We start from the raw sequence: 22,468 nt of genomic DNA on the forward strand, positions 1-22,468 counted from the left end.
AAGTGGACTAGCCTGCTGCATAATTGTTTCACTTTGATTTTCAGGGTGTCTTTGAATTCTGTCCTCTGTAGGTTGATCATTTTCATTTCCATGAAACGATTGGGCGTCCTTATTTTCCTAACTTATTACCCAGTCCATATCAGTATAGATATCCAGCATGATATTTTTCCCCATTGAGATCTGACTTGTGTCCCTTTTTTTCCTAATTTTTTTGAGCAGTATATATATATATATATATATTAACCAAAGTAATACCACAGTATACAATGTAGTATGTCTCAGCATCAGGGTATATAAAAGAGAAAGAAAACACTCGGATGACTGCCATATATTCTTGCGGAGCATATTTCCTGATGTTATTTATTACTGTATTGTTTTGGTGCATTATACTGGGGTATATGTTGTAAAATCTAGTATTATTTTGTGTTTTACTGCGGTGTCAAAATATGGTAAAGATAACAGAGCACACATTTGCAGACTATGTAGGGGATAAAGCCTATCTTAGATTAACCTGTGACTAAAAATAACATCTAAATAAAACACTTTGTTTGGCGAATACTAATAGGCTGGTTAGCCCCATCACTTCAGTATAAAATCAAGGGTGGAAACCTGGTTTCATTGGGTTGGTGGGTCTCTATGCAAAGTAGGACATTTTTTACTGAGTCTTCAAAGTAACAAGCAGATATGTAAAAACAGAATTCACAGTCACTGACACTGGGTTCCAACCCTAAAGGAACAGGGCAACCATAAAGCTTCCTTGATAAACTGTACTTTTAAGTGTACCCTAACAAAATAACAGGCTTCCATGGAGGATGTTCCTGTACAGATAGGAGAACACTGTGCAATTATTATAAGATCTATTAAATCCTTACCTACAGTAGCAGATACATCTTTGTTGAAGGAACCATCATAAACTCTCTGTAAAAAGGAAGTTTTCCCAACATTTGTGTTTCCAACAAATATTATCTTATAGACATGATCTGGGTTTCCATGCATCTCTTGAACATAACTTGTCTTCTCTGATAGTGATTGACATTTGTATTTTAGCATATCTCTTTCTGGTTTAGCTTGATTGCTGTTCATTTTTATTGATACCTTTTTTACAGCCCCATCAGTTTTTCCATTATTATGCTCTGAGTGATGCTTGATGTCTTCAGGAACATCTCCTGGTAATGTACCTTTTTTAAGCGTACTGCTTTTTGGCTGTATGCCCTTTTGTTCCTCTTTGTCTACGTGACCTGGACTTTTAAGGACGGGAAATGATGAATATTTTAAAGTAGGTGAAGTATCTCCAGTTGAGTGAGAAAGGAAAGAATCAGCTGATGCTAGTTCTTCCTTTTGGGCTAATAATTGTGTGATTGTAAATTCCAGAGTTGCCTTCTCTTCTTCAATACTCTCTTCAGGATGTGTGTAGTCTTTTAACAAATACTCTGGCATTGGATCTTCTTCTATAGAGATGACTCTTGATCTTGATGTTTTGAAATCATCAGTATAGTTGGATATATTTTGCAAACTAGAAGAATATGAAAGAATGTTTTCAGTGTGACTGTAGTCAAAAGATAAGTGCAAAATTGGCATCCAATAAAATTTAGGCTCCATGCACACTGCTCCTAGAGGAGTTTAGTGTTTTGCCCGTAGAAGCAACTAATGTTATCCTATGTGTCCATGCACATTACATACTCTAGAGGCATTTTTTAAGCTCAGCATTTTGAGGCAGAAAAAAACGCTCCTAAACGCTTGTACAAAAACTCTCAAAATTTGTGTTTTTTTCTGAGAGTTTGCAGAGAGCCTAAGAATGTCTACAGCTGTAACATTATAGTGTTGAACTCCAAGTAAACAGCTTGTAAACAGTAAACAGTAAATACAGGTGCATCTCAATAAATTAGAATAACATCAAAAAGTTAATTCATTTCAGTAATTCAATTCAAAAAGTGATATATTTCAAGCATTTCTTTCTTTTAATTATGATGATTATGGCTTACAGCTAGTGAAAACCCAAAATTCAGTATCTCAGAAAATTAGAAAATTGTTAAAAAGTTCAATATTGTAGACTCCAGGCATCACACTCTAATCAGCTAATTAGCTCAAAACACCTGTAAAGGATTCCTGAGCCTTTAAATGGTCTCTCAGTCTGGTTCTGTAGATTACACAATCATGGGGAAGAATGCTGACTTGACAATTGTCCAGAAGACAGTCATTGACACCCTCCACAAGGAGGGTAAGTCACAAAACATCATTGCTAAAGAAGCTGGCTGTTCACAGAGTTCTGTATCCAAGCATATTAATGGAAAGTTGAGTGGAAGGAAAAAGTGGGGAAGAAAAAGGTGAACAAGCAACAGGGATAACCGCAGTCTTGAGAGGATTGTGAAGCAAAGGCCATTCAAGAAGTGGACTATAGCTGGTGTCAGTGCTTCAAGAGCCACCACACACAGACTTACCCTGAACCAGAGACAACGTCAGAAGCGTCTTACCTGGGCTAAAAAGAAAAAGGACTGGACTGTTGCTCAGTGGTCCAAAGTCCTCTTTTTGGATGAAAGTAAATTTTGCATTTTATTTGGAAATCAAGGTCCCAGAGCCTGGAGGAAGAGGGAAGAGTCACAGAATCCAAGTTGCATGAGGTCCAGTGTGAAGTTTCACAGTCAGTGATGATTTAATGAGCCATGTTATCTGCTGGTGTTAGTCTACTGTGTTTTATCAAGTCCAAAGTCAGTGCAGCCCTCCACCAGGAAATTCTAGAGCACTTCATGCTTCTCTCTGCTGACCAGCTTTATGGAGATGCTGATTTCATTTTCCAGCAGGACTTGGCACTGACCACACTGCCAAAAGTATCAATACCTGCTTTAATGATCATGGTATTGTGTTTGATTGTCCAGCAAACTCGCCTGACCTAAACCACATAGAGAATCTGTGGGGTATTGTCAAAAGGAAGATGAGACACCAGACCGAACAATGCTGATGAGCTGATGGCTTCTATCAAAGCAACCTGGGCTTTCAGAACACCTCAGTAGTGCCGCAAGCTGATTGCCTCCATGCCACGCCGCATTGATGCTGTAATTCATGTAAAAGGGGCCGCGACCAAGTATTGAGTGCACATTATACTGTACATGGACATACATTTCAGTAAGCCAACATTTCTGTATTAAAAATCCATTTTTGTATTGGTCTTATGTAATATTCCAATTTTATGAGATACTGAATTTTGGATTTTCACTAGCTGTAAGCCAAATTCATCAAAATTAAAAGAAAAAAATGCTTGAAATATATCACTCTCTGTGTAATGAATCTATATAATATATGAGTTTCACTTTTTGAATTGAATTACTGAAAAAAAGTTAACTTTTTGATGATATTCTAATTTATTGAGATGCATCTGTACATATATATTGAGCTGTTTTCTCTTTTATGCAGCCAATTTTGAAATTTACACAGCTCTGTCAGGGGAGGAGACCTGATTTTTATTTGCTGAAATTAAGCTACACTTACAGGCCTTGTCCCTCCCCCAGCCTGTGATTGGGCAGTAATAGGAGAAGCAGCACACTAATGAGTTCATCTCTCTGCCACTCTTCTCTCATCTACTATCAGCATGCTCCTTGAACTGCAGCAAAATGAAATGGCTGCTTGCATTGCTTTTCCCTCCCCCAATCTGAGCTCTGTTGCACAAGGACTGCAACAGGGCTGATACTAAGTCAAATGCAGGTACTTATGCTGCTTGCATTTAAGATTGTAGTGTTTGCTTCATTTTCTCAGTAGCAACTTTCATTACCCATCATTATTTAACATAAATAGATAAAATTGTTAGATTGTAATAGGTAAATCACCTTAATGACTGCCTTATGCTATATTATATCATGTCATAGCCTTCATTTTTAAATATATTCAATGCTACTAAACCATGAACGTTGTTCTATTATATGCAATGCACATGAATCAGTAGGCCACATGTCAACATTACCGAAACCCACTATGGCTTAGCACCTATGATTACGCCCCGGTGGGTAGGGCGAAATTCATCAAGGTGTGTGGTTTGGTGGAGACAAGTAGGCTGAGACTGCTCTTTATCATTTATTTACCTGGGCTGGAAGGGAATAATGGCAATCCTTTCTCTTTACATTTACTAGCCCCTAAGATTGGTATTGGGACAAGCCTGCACCCCATGTTCTAGGATGCAGGGATTGGCTTTCACCTCTATTTGGAGAGGCACCAAAAGCAATCAAATAGGTCACACATAGAAAAACCTACTGTGTGAATATGAATTGAATAAAAAAAAACTTCCTGAGCTTCCTGAAACCGAAGCAGAAATTAGAAATTGTATTTATTACTTTTAATCAGACAGACCTATATTGTAGACCAGTGGTCACCAAACTGTGGCTTGAGGGCCAGATGCGTCCCTTTGATATCGTTTATCTGGCCCTTGGGGCGCTATTCCTAACACTAACACCAAGAGTGGGGCAAAACAACATCAATGATAGGGTGCTATTCCTACTACTAATATCAATGATAGGCCACTATTCAGTCTGTTGACACCAATGATGGGGCACTATTCCTCTCACTGACAGCAGTGATGGAGCAATATTCCTCCCACTGACACCTACCATGGAGCACTATTCCTCCTCGTATTATCAATTGTGAGGCACTATTCCATATCCTACTGACTAAAGGCACTATGCAACTGAACACCATGCCTGGGACATTGTTTTCTCTCACTGATGCTGTGCCTGGGACTTTTTATACCCCCACTGGCCACAATCCAGTCCTCCCTAATGTCTGAAGGACAGTAACAGTAACTTACCCTTGATTTGAAAAGTTTAGAGACCCCTGTTGTAGGCAAAGCATAGCAATACAGAAAGGAAAAGAGTTCAATATAATATATATATATATATATATGTACACAGTATCTCACAGAAGTGATTACACCTCTCACAATTTTTGTAAATATTTTATTATAACTTTTCATGTGCCAACGCTGAAGAAATGACAATTTGCTACAATGTAAAGTAGTGAGTGTACAGCTTGTATAACTGTAAATTTGCTGTCTCCTCAAAATTACCCAACACGCAGCCATTAATGTCTAAACCGCTGGCAACAAAAGTGACTACACCCCGAAGTGAAAATGTCCAAATTAGCCATTTTCCCTCCCCCGGTGTCATGTGACTCATTAGTGTTACAAGGTCTCAGGTGTGAATGGGGAGTAGGTGTCTTAAATTTGGTGTTATCGCTCTCACTCTCTCATACTTGTCACTGGAAGTTCAACATGGCACCTCATGGCAAAGAACTCTCTGAGGATCTGAAAAAAAGAATTGTTGCTCTACATAAAGATGGCCTAGGCTATAAGAAGATTGCCAAGACCCTGAAACTGAGCTGCAGCAAGGTGACCAAGACCATACAGCGGTTTAACAGGACAGGTTCCACTCAGAACAGGCCTCGCCATGGTCGACCAAAGAAGTTGAGTGCATGTGCTCAGCGTCATATCCAGAAGTTGTCTTTGGAAAATAGACATATGAGTGCTGCCGGCATTGCTACAGAGGTTGAAGGGTGGGGGGTCAGCCTGTCAGTGCTCAGACCATACACCGCACACTGCATCAAATTGGTCTGCATGGCTGTCGTCCCGGAAGGATGCAAAAGATGAAGCAAAAGAAAGCCCGCAAACAGTTTTCTGAAGACAAGCAGACTAAGAACATGGATTACTGGAGCCATATCCTGTGGTCTGATAAGACCAAGATAAACGTATTTGGTTCAGATGGTGTCAAGCGTGTGTGGCGGCAACCAGGTGAGGAGTGCAAAGACAAGTGTGTCTTGTCTACAGTCAAGCATGGTGGTAGGAGTGCCATGTTCTGAGGCTGCATGAGTGCTGCCGGCACTGGGGAGCTACTGTTCATTGAGGGAACCATGAATGACAACATGTACTGTGACATACTGAAGCAGAGCATGATCCCCTCCCTTCCGAGACTGGGCTGCAGGGCAGTATTCCAACATGGTGGTGACCCCAAACATACTTCCAAGACAACCACTACCTTGTTAAAGAAGCTGAGGGTAAACGTGATGGACTGGCCAAGCATGTTTCTAGACCTAAACCCTATTGAGCATCCTCAAACGGAAGGTGGAGGAGCGCAAGGTCTCTAACATCCACCAGCTCTGTGATGTCATCATGGAGGAGTGGAAGAGGACTCCAGTGGCAACCTGTGAATCTCTGGTGAGCCCAAGAGGGTTAAGGCAGTGCTGGAAAACAATGGTGGCCACACAAACTATTGACACTTTGTGCCCAATTTGGACATTTTCACTTACGGGTGTACTCACTTTTGTTGCCAGCGGTTTAGACATTAATGGCTGTGTGATGAGTTATTTCGAGGGACAGCGAATTTACACTGTTATATAAGCTGTACACTCACTACTTTACATTGTAGCAAAGTGTAATTTCTTCAGTGTTGTCACATGAAAAGATATAATAAAATATTTACAAAAATGTGAGAGGTGTACTCAATTCTGTGAGATTATATATATATATATATCCAGTGCATTTTGGGTTCAAAACCACTCTTCTTTCACCAGGATAAATATAGACTTCACAGATCTATATTATAACCAGTAATGAACTCTCCATTTGGACTAACGACTGGACAGCAGTTGCTGAGCAGCAATGGAGAGGAGCCACACTAAAAATGGAAAGGAGGAAGCGCAGAAAGGATCAGGTTATTGTGCAGGGAATTACCATGTTAATAAAGGAAGAAGCTGCGTACATGGTAAAGATCTGTCACAGAATTAGAAATAGCAAAAAAAAGAGAAGGCTTTGATATCACTTTAACTTTCCCCAACCAGCAGAGGAGCATAGAGAGAACATCGCCTGGGCACAGACACTGAATGTTCTACCTCTACATCCAGCATCTGTTTAAATTTAGCTGTAGAAGGAACAATGCTATCTTGCCTGAGTTTTAGAAGAATAGAGAGATGGGCAGATTTGCTAAAGAAGTTGAGAAATTCTGTGGATATTCATTTCAATTATCTAGTCATATGAAAACCAATTCCAGTTTACTTTGAATTCCCAATCATTTTCACATGATAGGGCAACTGAAGAGATTATCCTTTTTTATTGTTGTCCAGGACTCTACTGGGGAGATTTCATCTCACTTTCACTCTATGTGACATCAGAACAAGAAATAAAAGCAGTATTCACTGTGAAAGCAGGATACAGACTGTAATAATACCCAACAGAGATACGTACCCTTCCGTTTTACTGAAAAAGACAAGACTGAGCTAGACTGCAGCAAAAACATGATAGGAGTTCTATCCCTACCTCCACTCATTTTTAACTGCAGTTGGGTTTTAACTGAGTTTTAGAGAGGAGATACAGACTAATGCAGGCCATAGACGGTTCGTTTATCAGCTGAATTTTCATCCAAAAGAATAAATCGATTTTTGTGGTTCCTCCTCATTTCTTTTATCGGTCATGCTGGAAAATTTATGAAAAACGGCCGATTTTCGTAATCATTGGTGGCAACAGAACAACCAATTTTTTGTTTTTCAGCCGAAAATTCGGCCTATAAACAAGCCTGCAGAAAGCTGACCATGCACAATTAGTTTTTCATTTAGTCACTACCTAAAGTAAAAAAAATTCAGATTCCTCCATACAGACAAGTGAGGTGGATGAAGGAATTCCCCCTGACAGGGCATTGTATGCTGACAGTGGCAGCCCAGGGGCAGACTGACCATTTGGAAACTCGGGCACTGCCCCAGGGCCCAGGGTCAGTAGGGGGCCCCATCAGATGCCCCTGGTACCTTTTTCATAGGCTTTTTTGAGTTCGGGCAAGGACACAGGGGCCCCATGATCCCCTATTGCCATAAGTTGTCAGTCCACCACTGTGGCAGCCCTACAGCCACTGATCATTGCAAATGTTTCCTGCATGTCTTTTCAATAGAAATTGATTAAACAATTGACATCTGTTGAGTAGAGGAGCCCACACACTGATTGAAACTTAGCCAGTCCCTGTTGGATCTTTCTGCCATAAGCTACTCTGAAATACAAATCTAATTACCACAGAGTGCATGGATGCATTGACTAATACAAAGCTGCATTCAAAGGCATTATACAAAATAAGAAAAAAGGATTTTTTTCTGCTCATGTGTTCTCTAAGTCTTCTGAGACTTTTCAAGACATTGGATAAAAAGTGAAATAATTAGTAGAAGTATTAGTAGAAGTATTACTCTAATGGTGAAGAAGGATGAGATGAGCAATATTAATCACATAAGCTTTCACAGAATGAATTTAATTTTTAAGGTGTCATATAATCTTTCAACAAGCATCTATTCATATGGGATTCAGATGAGTCTCATTTTTGATGAAAGCTTGTTTTGCATAAACAGAAGAAATGTATGATCACATATTAATATATGGATACATTTCTAATACATTCTAACCCCCAGGAAAGGGAAGATCTCATTAAAAGTGTGTGTATTGTATGTCATATTAAATTATAGGGTATGATCTGACAGATCACTATCACTGCTGTCATTATGTTGCCTGTTCATTAAACCTAAATGTTCTAAAAGAAATATGAGGGCCTCCTAGCAATGCTAGTCATCTGGCTGTTATGCTGATGCTGTGGCTTCATTTCTTGTAGGGCTTTTGCACACCTGATGCTTTCAGGTGAGTTTTTTTAAGCCATCCAAAGCACATGCACAGTAAAATCAATCTTGTTCAGTCTCCTTAATTCATATCAGTGCGTCAGTTCCAATAATTGGTGGTCAGTAGCATTTGAAAAACCTTCACATACTCTGCCATCATTGGTGGTCACTGGCACTTTAAATCCTGTGCAAAACAATCCTTCAACATTAGTGGTCAGTTGCCTTTTAACCTCCCCCCCACACACACACACACACCACCACCACCTTTGATTGCAGCGTTCTCTGCACAAACCAGTAGCATTTAAATAATGGATTCTGGGTGAGTCCATTCCATGTGAATGGCCATTCTGTTGCTGACTTCTCAATAGCCAAAAACAGCGAACAGAGCTGGGGCCTCTTGTGAAGTCCAGTGTGGGTAACTGAACTCATCAATGTCCATCCAAACTTTAAAGTCAATTTAAAAAAATGTCATACTTGCCTGCTGTGTGCAGTGGTTTTCCACAGAGCAGCCATGATCCTCCTCTTCTTGGGTCCCCTGCTGGCACTCCTGGCCCCTCCCTTCTGCAGAGTGCCCCCATAGCAAGCATCTTACTATGGGGGCACGCAAACAGGATCGCTCCCAAGCTGCTGCTCTGTGTCCATTCACATACAGAGCAGGGCTTAGCCCCGCCCCCCACTCTCTCCCTATTGGCTTACTGGCTGTGATTGACAGTAGCAGGAGCCAATGGCTTCTGCTGATGTCTCAGCCAATGAGGAGGGAGAGTCCCAGGAGAGCTGCTGCGCTTATGCACATTGCTGGATCCAGAGGTCGCTCAGGTAAGAGTTAGGGGGCTGGGGGGCTGCTGCACAAAAAAGGTTTTTGAGCCTTTACAACCACTTTAAATATAATTTACGACTTTGTAAGGCTTCTGACTTATAGTTGCTTAGGGATGCTTTAAAATGCCTTTGTCAATGAAAATGGAGCTTTTTGCTCTCCCACAGCTCTAAGGTGGCATAGGTAGCCATAGTGCTGACAGCAGCAAGTTTATTGGACTGCACAGTGACTTCTAGACAGCAATGCAACTTCTGTACAGCAATCCAGTGAGATGACATTGGGTATATCAGGTCCTCTTGACCGTCTTCTTAAGTGGGTGGTTGCAGTGCAAAGGCTGCGCACCTAGAGAGAGGCACAAGGAATTAAGCCTGAAGCCATGTGGGCAAAAAACATTTTTGCTAGAGCCAACAAACTGGACAGAGAAAAACTCACACCTCCTGTTTTGTGACTGTTGTGCTTCAGTGAAATCTTTGTGATGCTCCTGGATATTGAAGCCCATCTAGTTTCTTCAAGCAGCCCCATGAAGACACTGACAAGTTCAGCTCCTCTTGCTTACCTCCCCACCTCATGTTTGAAATAAAGGGCTTAGCTACATTCAAATCTAGACATGCACTCCTTTTCAATGGAAGATAAATAATTTTCCTGGGGCAAGGCAGTCCTAAGTGGGAGTCCTTCACATAATCCCATGCCGCCTTTTGAGTAGAGGCACTGAAATTATACAGACATCAGGAAATAGCTTTAACTCCCACTTAGAGGAGACTTGGGATCCCTGTTGTTCTGGTGTTACATCATTAGTGGATGTAATGACTGCAAGGAGAGGGCTCTCTAACATGACTGCGCTCCCCCACCAAAACTTCCTTGCAGTACATTATGTTCTGAAGAAGTGCACCCAATGGTGACAGATTTATGTGATTTACAGGTTTTGTCCTGGATCTGTAACCCCCAACTTCAGTCAAGTATTGTTCATTACACAATGGTGTGTAAAAAATATTGTTAAACAAAGATATATTTTGTGACAATGTCTCAGAGATGGTAATGTATAGATAATCTTTCCCTGCCATCTGAAACAATAAACACAGATCTATTGTCTGACAAAATAAAACAAACCTTAACAATTATCCTACTATTGCCGCACCCTACTGAACTCTCTTTTAAAGCCTGCAATTAATTACAATTGCTTTAAATTACCTGTTGCTTTGATGGAGCTATGATATTGGAAGGTGGGGCATGTGTTCTGCAATGGCTTGGTTCCTGGGTTTGTGTTTTTTCACACAATTATGTGACTGTAAAATCAAAGCAACCTTTAAATATTCATCTGTGAGATGAAAAATGGCTTACTCAGCTTTTTTGTGTTAATTGATGTAATAACATCTAGGAATAATAACTTTGGATATGGCATAGTTAATTTGCAGAAATACTGTATACAGTAAGTATCCATAAAGGGACAGCTCCTTTGAAGATTCAGTCTGCTTTTGAGAATGGAAAGGCACTTTAGATTATGGACACCTTTTTATAATGTATTGTTGTTACATTTACAAGTTACATTTGCTACAAAATCACCAGATGAATATAAACCTTGCATATCTGAAAATACATTTTAATGCTGTAATAAAGGGGAAAAAGCTAAAAGCACAGCTGATGTACACATATCTCTTGTCTGCCAAAGAATTTATAATTCTAGAACGCTTCTTTGTGCTGCTTCTGCCTCTTCCAGTCTGAGTGCTGCTGTGCAAGGGATTACTGCAGGCTAATATCAAGCTAGATACAATTACTTATGTTTTTTTAATGCATTTAATTATGTTTAAAGTACAGGTGTCAAACTGGTGGCCCTCCAGCTGTTGCCAAACTCCAAGTCCCATGAGGCATTGCAAGACTGACAGTTACAAGCATGACTCCCAAAGGCAGAGGCATGATGGGACTTGTAGTTTTGCAACAGCAACTAAATAACTTGTATTTTAGCTCCCTGGAATTCAGCTGTAACTATTGGTTGTTAATGGTTTAAATTTCATTAAATGATACACAGTAAGACATTGGGAAAGGCAGTCATAACATGCAGTAGCCCACAATAACCAACCAGACATATGTTTACTAAATCCAGAATTAGTAACTCCTGCCATTTTTTCTCCCAGGATAATCACTGCCAACTATATCTACAGCTCCATGAAATAATGTACTTGGAGGGTACACTTCTTGTCTTTCTTCTGGTGAACAATTTTCCACTGAATTTACTGTATAGTTCATGTATATATTTGTGTAAAAGATTATCATATTTCTCCATCATAGTCTCTTCTCAAGAAAGAATAAATTCAATTCAGTTATTCTTTGCTCATAGCTGAGTTTCTACATTCTCCTTATTAACTGATTTGTGTTTCATTGCACCCTTTTCAATTCATACCATCCTTTATCTGAAAAGCTGAATTAAAGCCCATCTCAAGGGATTGTAAAAATCCTCCCTTTCAGTGTGGTTGCGCCCTCACTACTGCAAGGGTTGAATGTTTGTTAAGATCTAGGGGACCAGAAACAGCAGTTTTACTTACCCAATTCTCTACTCTATTGACAGATGGCACACTTCTCTACTCCCCTTGCTCTGGTGGTGAACTCTCCCTTCTGCATCATCATGTGCAATGCAGAACTATGGCCTCTGAATTTGCCTTGATGGTGTCATAGGACCTGTTTAGCTGTCAGAGCCTAAGTCCGAACCTGGAACTTCCACAGCATGTAGCAATGTTTCTTCTTGGTGAGCCACCTGCAATACTGGACAGCTCCCTTGACAATTATTTGAATGATTCTGCCATGACCTTGTTTGTCACGAACCTTAAACCCTTTGCTCCGTGAACTTCCTGATTTAAGCCATGTGTCTGCACTTACTGTTTGCCAGAATTTTGTGCTCTCTTCAGCCAGTATCTCGCGCCTTGCTTTCTCTGCTGTCATCCATATTTTGCTACCACTTGCTATTGACCCTTGGCTTGTTCCTTGACTACGCTCCTGCCTAATCCCAACCTGCTACTGCTCATTACCGACCTTTGGCTTGTTTACTGACTGCACTTCTGTTTGATCCTTACTTGCTTAATATGCTACTGGACCTCCGCTTGCTCACCACCACCTGGTGGGGTGATCCTGAGGACTGTGACCTGGTGCTAACATGCAGCAAAATCCATCTCCACCATCAGGATCTCTGGTGAACACCAGTTAGTACTTAGACTCCGCACCTCAGGTGAGCCAACTCCTCCACCAGGGTGCTCTGCCTGTGTACCTATCCTGCTGGTTTTGGTATGAGCCTTTCCACTGCTGTAGCTATAACTGGTCTTTGAGTCTGAACCCTGATCGTGACAATTGCATTGGGGAGAAGAAGCTGCAGGGATCGGTTTTACAACCTGGAAGGAGTCTGCAGAAGCAGAAAATTAGGTAAGTAAAATGCTTTTTGGAGCTCCCTAGACCTAAAGGAGCATTTAACCCTTGTAGTTGCAGGGGCAGTCCCACTGTAAGAATGAGTTTTATTTTCCCTAGAGTTCAGCTTTAAATACTTATAATAAGGTCTTGGTAATGCTTTCTGTAGGTGAAAGATAACTTTGCCCTCTCTTTTGTCTACACTTCTTTTTATATATCTTGAATATTTCAATAGAAAAACTTCTTGACTCTTCCTTCCTACTGAATCATTTCCTATTGTACCCTCCAAGAGACAAAACAAATTAAAATTCCAACAAAGAAAGTAGAACCCACTTCAAATGCACATAGAAGGTGTGTAGAACCAGAACCTCCAAGAGAGACATCTCACCAAAAGACACAAAAAAACTGTCAGTTGGTTTACTCTCTAGTATCTACCAAATACTGATGTTTCAATTTTAGGCCAATTTATCCTTTAAGCCCATGATCTACAAGGGCATCCATATTTTTCTCCCCTATTGTTTCAACTTTTTGATCCGTCTTTCTAAACTTTTTCAGTACAGAGGAACCTATGAAAAAGTTTTCTGGTCTCAGGGAATCCCTGCTTATAGTTACGTTATCTACAACTTACTGTGCATTAGTGTAATGCCCACTGGGAAAAAAGTTACTTACATTGGTGGTCAGTGGGAAGAATCTCCCTCTTACAATGGTTGATCTCAGTAAGAACTTATCTGAGAAAAGGAAATTGTTCTTTGCTAAATGAGCCCAAAATAACCTCTAGATGAACCCTGGTTAAGAAAGGCAGCTATAGATTGTATGATGCATTCTTTTTTTTAGCACATAATTGCATAACTCTACATTTATCCATACTGAACCTTATTTGGCATGTATATGCCCAATTAACTGGTCTACCTAGTTTGTAAGTTAGAGTTCTTGCAAGGACTGTCCCATTTAAGGCACAGCTAAACCACCCTATCCTTTAGCAGCCAAAGATGGAGCCAACTAAGCCTCTATTTAGATCTGCCATTACCATGGTGCTACACATATGATCAGTTATGAATTAATCCGTGTCCTATCCCAATTTATACAGTTGTTACCGGAACAACTGTCCCCATTGGAAAATTTCTGTTTTGGTGGCATCTCAAAATTTTTAATTTTTCCCATCAATTTCTGTACTGATCACAATGGTCACCAAAACAATGGAGAGTGAAGCACAGATCGCAACAAGGACAATACTGAGGTTCTAAAGCAGGTCATACATCAATAGAAAATTGAATGAAAAATCAAATCGGTAGACTGATAGTTAGATTTTCTTATGGTTAGTGTACTCACTGTGACAGGTGATTTACATTTCAGGATCGAAAATGAATGAATGAACATTATGGACATTTTTTTTTCAAACAAACAATATTCTTATTATTTGTAGGTCAATCATTTGAACAACATTTTTTGATATGCTTGAGCAGTAGGGGTAGAAGTAGAAAACCACTGGAAAAATGTTGAAATTTGCTGTTAAATTGCTAATACAATGATTGGGCCATTTAATGCTAGACCGAAAGATTGTTTAAATTTTGTTTTTTAATTTTCATTAGCTTTTCAATTTATTTATGGCTAGCCTAAACCGTCATCACTCTATCCGAGACTAAAACAAAGTTTGGCTTTAGTTATCCTTTAGGTTGTGCTATGCTGCATAAGTAAAACATACAAGTGACCATTACCATTTCCTTAAAAAAATGATCAATGTACCCTATCCTTTATAAACATATATTTGATCAGTGAAATCTGCATCTATGTTTTTTTGTATACCACTTATGATGGGCTCATGCATACAGTTGTGTCCAAAATTATTCAACCCCCACTGAAATTGAGTGTTTTGGCCAGTTTGACATTGCTTTTGATCATTCAGTCATCTTGCTTACATTTACATTAAAGAGGCACTTGTAGGTCAGACAAATATAACATAACAGTTATAATGAAATAACCACAAATGTCTTTTCTGTGCTCACAGCATTATCAGTTTTATTCAACCCCCAAGTGACATTCAATCTTAGTACTTAGTACAGCATCCTTTTACAGTTATAACAGCTTTTAAACGTGAAGCATAGCTTGACACAAGTGTCTTGCAGCGATCTACGGGTATCTTCGCCCATTCTTCATGGGCAAAGGCCTCCAGTTCAGTCACATTCTTAGGCTTGCGCACTGCAACTGCTTTCTTTAAGTCCCACCAGAGGTTCTCAATCGGATTTAAGTCTGGTGACTGCGATGGCCACTCCAAAATGTTCCAGCCTTTCCTCTGCAACCATGCTCTAGTGGACTTGGAGGTATGCTTGGGATCATTGTCCTGTTGAAAGGTCCAACGTCTCCCAAGCCTCAGGTGTGTGACGGACTGCATCACGTTTCCATCCAATATCTCCTGGTACTGAAGAGAATTCATGGTACCTTGCACACGCTGAAGCTTCCCTGTACCTGCAGAAGCAAAACAGCCCCAAAGCATGATTGACCCTCCACCATGCTTCACAGTAGGCAAGGTGTTCTTTTCATCATAGGCCTTGTTCTTCCTCCTCCAAACATAGCGTTGATCCATGGGCCCAAACAGTTCTAATTTTGTTTCATCAGTCCACAGAACACTATCCCACAACTTTTGTGGTTTGTCCACATGGCTTTTGGCATACTGCAGTCGACTCTTCTTATTCTTTGGAGACAGCAAGGGGGTACGCCTGGGAGTTCTGGCACGGAGGCCTTCATTACGCAGTGTGCGTCTTATTGTCTGGGCTGAAACTTCTGTACCCACATCTGACAAATCTTTTCTCAGTTCCTCAGCAGTCACACGGGGACTTCTCTCCACTCTACGCTTCAGGTAGCGCACAGCAGTCGAAGTCAGCATCTTCTTTCTGCCACGACCAGGTAGCGTTTCAACAGTGCCCTTTGCCTTGAATTTGCGAATGATGCTTCCTAAGGTGTCTCTTGGTATGTTTAACATCTTTGCAATCTTCTTATAGCCATTGCCCTTCCTGTGAAGAGAAATCACCTCTTCTCTTGTCTTCCTGGACCATTCTCTTGCCTTCACCATGTTTGTAACCACACCAGTAAATGTCTAGAAGGAGCTGAGTATCACAGTCATTTTAAAGCTGCCTAATTGGTGCTTATTATGCTTGATTGCTGCTCGGTGACATCCACAGGTGTTTTCAATACCTGATGGAAAGCACCTGTATGAACCTCTGTTCTTCAGAGTGGTAGTCTTTAAGGGGTTGAATAATTGTGGCAATGAAGAAACCACATAAGAACCATTTACTACTGTATTACATAAACAATTGATGTCATTTTAGTTGCATTTGGGTAGTTACAACGTCCTTGTAGGATTTGATTCTGAATACAATTCCAAATGTACACTATAGTCCCTAAACCCCTTTACAGCATTGGGGGTTGAATAATTTTGGACACAACTGTATTTCCTGACACAGTACTTATGTGTTCCAAAGCATTTCAGTATTTCTTTTGTACTGTAGATGTCACTGCAGAGTTTGGATTACTCCTCACTGTGACTAACGTGTAACATACAGAATAAGATACATAGCGCCCGGCAGTCATCTAAAATATAAGTGGGCAATTTTCCTCCCTATGATCACCTATATTAGGGATCATGCTTCTTCTTTCTGACCACTGTGGTATGGGGGCATTTCTAGGTTGGCAATACGTTGTACAATTTTTTTGTACAATTACCTTTAGATTGACCTACAACTATGTAGTGCAAGGCCCTGCCTAAATGAATACAGTTGAAACTGTTATTTAGGTTTGACCTTCTCATTTATGTTTTTTGGTAAATCTAGAGGAAAATTGTATAAGGAAATTATATAATATATCGGCAGCCTTACTCCCAATGACCAATGTTAGGGGGTACTTCTCCACTAAACACAAAAGAACAACAAATAAATATGAATTAAATAAAAAAACACACACACACATTTCTGGTTGCTTTCATGCTCAGTGTATCCATGAGAACAGGGATTTATTTTTCAGGATGCAAGCAAGTATGTAACCTTTTTTTTGTTCTTATTTTGTTTTTTTTTAAGTTTGGTTATGTTTTTTTTTTAATGGCATATGCAAACTATTACTCACATCTGTAAATCATAGACATGTGAGTGTGGTATTTGAGGGTAGGATAGATTTTTAAATTTTGTTTTTGGGTGGTACTTTGTTATGGAGCCCTGTGATCTTTAATTACACCCCTGCTGAGGATTAGGTGTGTTCTGTATATTACAGATAAATTAGTTTTTCCAGGAGACCATAGTGGAGACAGGCTGGAGGTAGGATGAGGCATTGAATACCATCTACTATACAGTTGCAGTTTTATTTTGTTTTCCCCTCAACATACTACAGGTTTGCTTTGATATACAGAAGGTTCTATACCTACAAGTTCCTGACTTACACAGTGACAGTTTTTATTTCAAAAACAGCTTTTGCAATTACAATGCTGTCCAAATAAAAGGTTAACTATGGTAACATTGTATTACACTGATATAAGTATTAACAAAAAAAAAATGATAAAAAAAAGAAAATACTGTATTGAGAATTAGCAAAAATTTTTTTTAACGGTCTTTTTTTTTTTAACTACTTGCCGACCATCTGCCCGCAGTATGCAGGTGAGTGGCGGCTCTGGGCAAAGCAACGTACCCTTGTGTCGCTTTCTATTTTGGGGTGTGAACGCGCCCCCTGATGCCCCCCCCCCCATCAGTCCAGGGAGAGAAGATCGAACACTGCACTAAGTAAAAATAGGACATTTTACACACATGTTAGATTAGCACTTTTAACCTTTTGATTGCCTCTATAAACCCATTGACCCTTTGATCACCCAGTCACCCAGCCAGTGCCTGTCAGGGACCCCAGATCTTTCCGCGATCGCGCGCGGGTCTGCGCATGCAAGGTGTGCCGGGCCACATTAGCATGCGAGCTTTAGGACCTGGCACCCGTGACGGCAGCGGCGGCCGCGCATGCGCACTCACGATCGCGGATGCGCGCCTGGCACCAATGAGGGCGCAGGGCGCCCTATTTAAACAGGTCATATCTACACTCTAATTGCCGTATGGTCTTATCTGTATCCTATGTTTCCTGAATTAGATTGCCTTGTTGCCGACCCTGCCTGACCTTGATTTGCTGATTGCTGATTGTCTCCTGCTCTGATCCCAGCTTGTCTGACCATTCTCCTGTCTAATCCTGCACGTTTTGATCTCCTGTTACCGAACCTGGCTTGTGACCAGTTATCCTTCTGTCTATTGTTTTATACCGTCCTGCCTCCACCGCTACCGACCCGGCCTGCCTGACTCCGCTCTCTCTACCTCCTTACATCAGGCTCTCACCTGCTATACACCTCCGGTAAGTGCTTCTACCACAGCTGGGTGCACCCGGGGGCCACAACCTGGTTTCGGCCTGCTCCAAGTGCATCCCCACCATCAGGGGCCCTGGTGAACAAGCAGGTTGGGGCTTAAATTCTGCGCCTTGGGGAATTCTGGTCTGTGGAATGCTAGAGGCTACCGCCGGCAGGTCCATAACAGTGCCATTAGTACAGTGTTTATATGTAGAATCTTTCACTGATCACTGTATTACTGCCACTAGCGACATCAGATAGTGTCAGGGTCTGTAAGCTCCCCTCCCAGCCAGAGTCAGCTAGCGTTAGATTGCCTGCACACTATCGCACTCACGCTATAGGTCACTGATCACAGTCATTACTAGTATAGTGTTTGTACAGATCAATATATTGATTATGAACAGAACTATACTAATGCCTCCTTAGAATAGTGTCCCAAAAACGCAGTGTTAGCAGGTTCGCTGTTATCACTATTGTTTAGCCCCTCCACTTTTTTTTTACAGAAGATTTGCATCAATTGGTTGTAGGCCAAAGCAATTTATACACACACAACAATACATTGCCATCCACCCAAATTCAGCTCTTGCCAGACAATTTGCATGGAAAACTGTCACGGTTTCTGAATTTAAAACTTTTTTGGGACTAACCCTCTACATGGGTTTTACAAAAAAGAATGAATTGTGGTCATATTGGTCCACAGACCTGATTCATCATATGCCCATGTTCTCTGCTGTTACATATATGCCCAACAAGGACCAGCAACATACTGGTACATCGCTGGACTTTGAGCGGTTATACCAGGATGATGCCTGCAGCTGCAGGCATCATCCTGATATCGTTATTTTTAGCTGGTGGTTGCTTTCATTAAAAGCAATCCTAGAGGTTAATTTGCTGCTTGATTGTTTTTACAAGCAGCAGAAAGGGATGTCCCCCCTTCCCGTCGCCTTCCATGGTTTTCTTGGGTTCTCCCCTCCCACAGGGGAATCTGAGAATGCAGCCAGCACTGGCTGACCATAGAGCTGATTGGAGACCAGAATGGCTCCAATCATCTCTATGGTCTAAGCAGGGGTGTATTTACCACAAGGCAAACAAGGCATTTGCCTAGGGTGGCATTTTTCAGGGGGGGCAGCATTTTTCAGGGGGGCAGAGCCATCCCCCAAAAGAAGGAAAGGAAGAAGGGACACACGCAACATGGGGACCTAGTGGGATCTGAGACAGGCTACGGGCTGCTTGATGGTGTATACAGAGCCTGACTCTTGTTCCTGGGGATGTCTGGAGCTGTGAAGGTGAGTGTCTTATCTCTTGTCAGGGTGTCGGGGGTTGCCAGTTTATGAGGGGCGGTGGTAGTGGAAGGCTCTCTCGGGTGATGGTGGGGGGGTGTTGTTGGTCAATGTCAGGCTTTCTTTTTGGGGGAGGGGAGTGTTGGTCGGTGTCAAGGTCTCTCCATTGGGGGGGAGCCAATTTTTGTGTTGCCTAGCAGCAAAACCTGAATGCACCACTGAGTCTAAGAAACTGGAAGCTACGAGCATTTTATCATTTCCATTTTGCCAGATATTAACATTAAGATATTTTTAAATTGGGAAAGCATCTGATCACACTGATCTTGGTATGATCAGATGCTTAAGGGCAGAGAAGTTATCTAGAGTCTAACAGACCCCAGATTTCTCAGAAAAGAGTACTAGTCATTGCCTATTGCTATCACAGGGGATATTTACATTCCCTGTGATAACAATAAAAGTGATTAAAAAAAAATCTGCAAAATATTTACCATGACTCTTATCAAATTCCTTGGGGTGTCTACTTTCCAAAAATGGATAGGTAGTGAGGAAGCGACATGAGGAAATATGCCCTTTGAAGCCTGAAGGTGGTCATTGGATTTTGGGGGTCTGTATGTGGCTAGGCTGCCAAAAAGTCTCTCATGTGGTATCCCCATATTCAGGAGAAGTAGTGGAATGTGTTTTGGGGTGTTATTCCACATATAGCCATGGCATACATGAGCAATATATCATTTAATTGACAGCTTTGTGTCAAAAAAAAATTGTAATAAAATCTTCCATGGACTCAACATGCCTCTCCGCAAATTCCTTGGGGTATCTACTTTTCAAAAAGGGGTCATTTGGGGGGGGGGGTTGTACTCCCCTGGCATTTTATCACCTCAAGAAATATGATAGGCAGTCAGAAAGAAAAAGCTGTGTAAATTCTAGTATATATACACACTATAGTTTATAGACGCTATAACTTTTACACAGACCAATTAATATACACATATTGGGATTGTTTTCACCAAAGATATGTAGCAGAACACATTTTGGTCTAAATTTATGACTAACTTTGGGTTTGTTGGATATTTTTTATAAAAAAAAAAATAGAAAATACTGGGTTTTTTTCAAAATTTTTGGGTTTTTTTCATTTGTGTCACAAAAAAAAAAAAGTGGTGATCAAATACTACCAAAAGAAAGCTCTATTTGTGTGAAAAAAGACATACATTTAATTTGGGCACAGCATTGCATGACTGCACAATTACCAGTTGAAATAGCGCAGTGCTGAAAGGATGGCCTGGTCAGGAAGGGGGTAAATCTTCTGGAGGGCAAGCGGTTAAAGTATTTATAACAAAAAATGCAGGTTTTTAACATGTGTGCAAAAAATGTAAAACATTGCCCTGGTAGACAACTGGTTAAAGCATCAGATGACCTTGCGATAATGTGTGGTTTGAACTCTGAAGTCTACCTTGAAATTTTTATAGCATTTTACTGTTTAGAGAGAAGGCTTCACACTTATGCCATCCTACATGATATACCTGTGAACTTGCCTCTGCTACACATTACTCACGTCCTGCCTGCACTAAACCCCTTTTGACTTACAATAATTTTTACTTCCTTCTCACAAAGCAGGTTTCTCAGCTTACTGCCGAACCTGCAGTGACATTATTTATAGGAACATCTTTTAAAAAAAAAAGGAGGAACTGAAATGAGAATGTTATGATGTAAAAACAATTTGTTTCCTGTGTTGTTCGCTTCATGTTGTCATTATTACAGTACGCATTCAGCAGCCTTCCATTGTAACAGGAAATGCAGAATGTGTATAATTCAGACATCAAAGTCTTGTCAAAGTAAAACAGTCAGTGCGTTTGATGCTACTGTGTGAAAGCATCTGAGATCAGAAAGTACTTCATGGGATACTGCTAAAGATAAAACATCAATCATACTTACTGTTCTGCAGATTCCTGGGGATCACTGGCTTCAGGCTCATGTTCCTTATGCTGATCTTTCAGTGTAGGATCCTGGAAAAAAATCTGGTAGAACTGTTTCAAACAATGGTTTTAAATCTTTGGAAGTTAAAGATCTATCATTACAATTTGTTGGTAAAGTGCCGTTCCCTATGGGACAAAATACATGTAGTAATTTTCCCCATGTTGCTAAGTGCTTTCGAACCCTCATTATGAGTACTGGCCTGCCCCCCTTCCCCTCCTGTTGTGGCCAATCTGACAACAGCTTTGAAGGAGACAGCGGATTCATATGCGCAGCTTATCTCAGCTGTGAACACTTTCCACAAACAAGCAGCAGCAAGAGGAATGCAGAATAAAATAGGAGAATCCCCCTTCCTTTGCATTGCTCTTGCCTTTCCTTGTCTGTGGAAAGTGTTCACAGCTGAGATAAGCTGCACTTATGAATCAGCTGTCTCCTTCAAATCTGTTGTTGGATAGGCCACAAGAGAGAAGGGGGGCAGGTTTGATCTCCTAGATTGTAAGCTTCAAGGAGCAGGGCCCTCCTAACCCTCTTGTATTGAACTGTATTGTTGCTGTATTGTCTCCCGTTATATTGTAAAGCGCTGAGCAAACTGTTGGCGCTATATAAATCCTGTATAATAATAGGTAGGTTAGAGAGCACTTAAAAACATGTGACAAAGCAATACATGTACTTTGTCCCATAGGGGACATGACTGCAACAACATTTATAATGATACACCTTTTTAGAATCTCTTAGAAGACATACAATGCCATTCAATCCAGTTTCAATGTATTCATTATTAAAACATTAAATTAATTTTTACATATAGCTAGCTTGCCATAAGTACCTTTAAAATGTCTTGACATTAGTGGCTTGTAATCCCTCACACATTAGTAGACTGGTAGGTGGAAGGTCAGCACTCCAAGCTAACCATGCTCTTTGCATTGCACAGTGCTTGCAGTCTACATTCTTCAACAAGCGTATAGCAGAAGAGATGACTTCATCAATTCTACTGCTAAAGTATAACTAAAGGCAATTTTATATTTAGTTTTGGATAGAGTGGAG

General features: G+C 40.7%; 1 protein-coding gene across 3 annotated transcripts in view; it reads right to left on the reverse strand.

The window, feature by feature from the left end:
* LOC149469951 (EF-hand calcium-binding domain-containing protein 4B-like) overlaps positions 1–22,468 on the reverse strand; it is a 133,764-nt gene that overhangs the window by 47,182 nt on the left and 64,114 nt on the right. The window contains exons 10-11 of one of the 3 annotated variants that reach the window (XM_089668176.1): positions 21,386–21,456; positions 873–1,513 (exon numbers count right to left, since the gene is read on the reverse strand). In XM_089668176.1, coding sequence (XP_089524302.1) covers positions 873–1,513; positions 21,386–21,456 — 712 coding nt within the window. Of the gene's footprint in view, positions 1–872; positions 1,514–21,385; positions 21,478–22,468 lie in introns of all 3 variants that reach the window. The other 2 variants (XM_089668174.1, XM_089668165.1) reach the window with 2 other exon arrangements.

The sequence above is a fragment of the Staurois parvus genome, unplaced genomic scaffold (assembly GCF_062004578.1).
Source record: "Staurois parvus isolate SC_StPar_1 unplaced genomic scaffold, SC_StPar_1.0 ptg000056l, whole genome shotgun sequence".
Lineage (NCBI taxonomy): Eukaryota > Metazoa > Chordata > Amphibia > Anura > Ranidae > Staurois > Staurois parvus.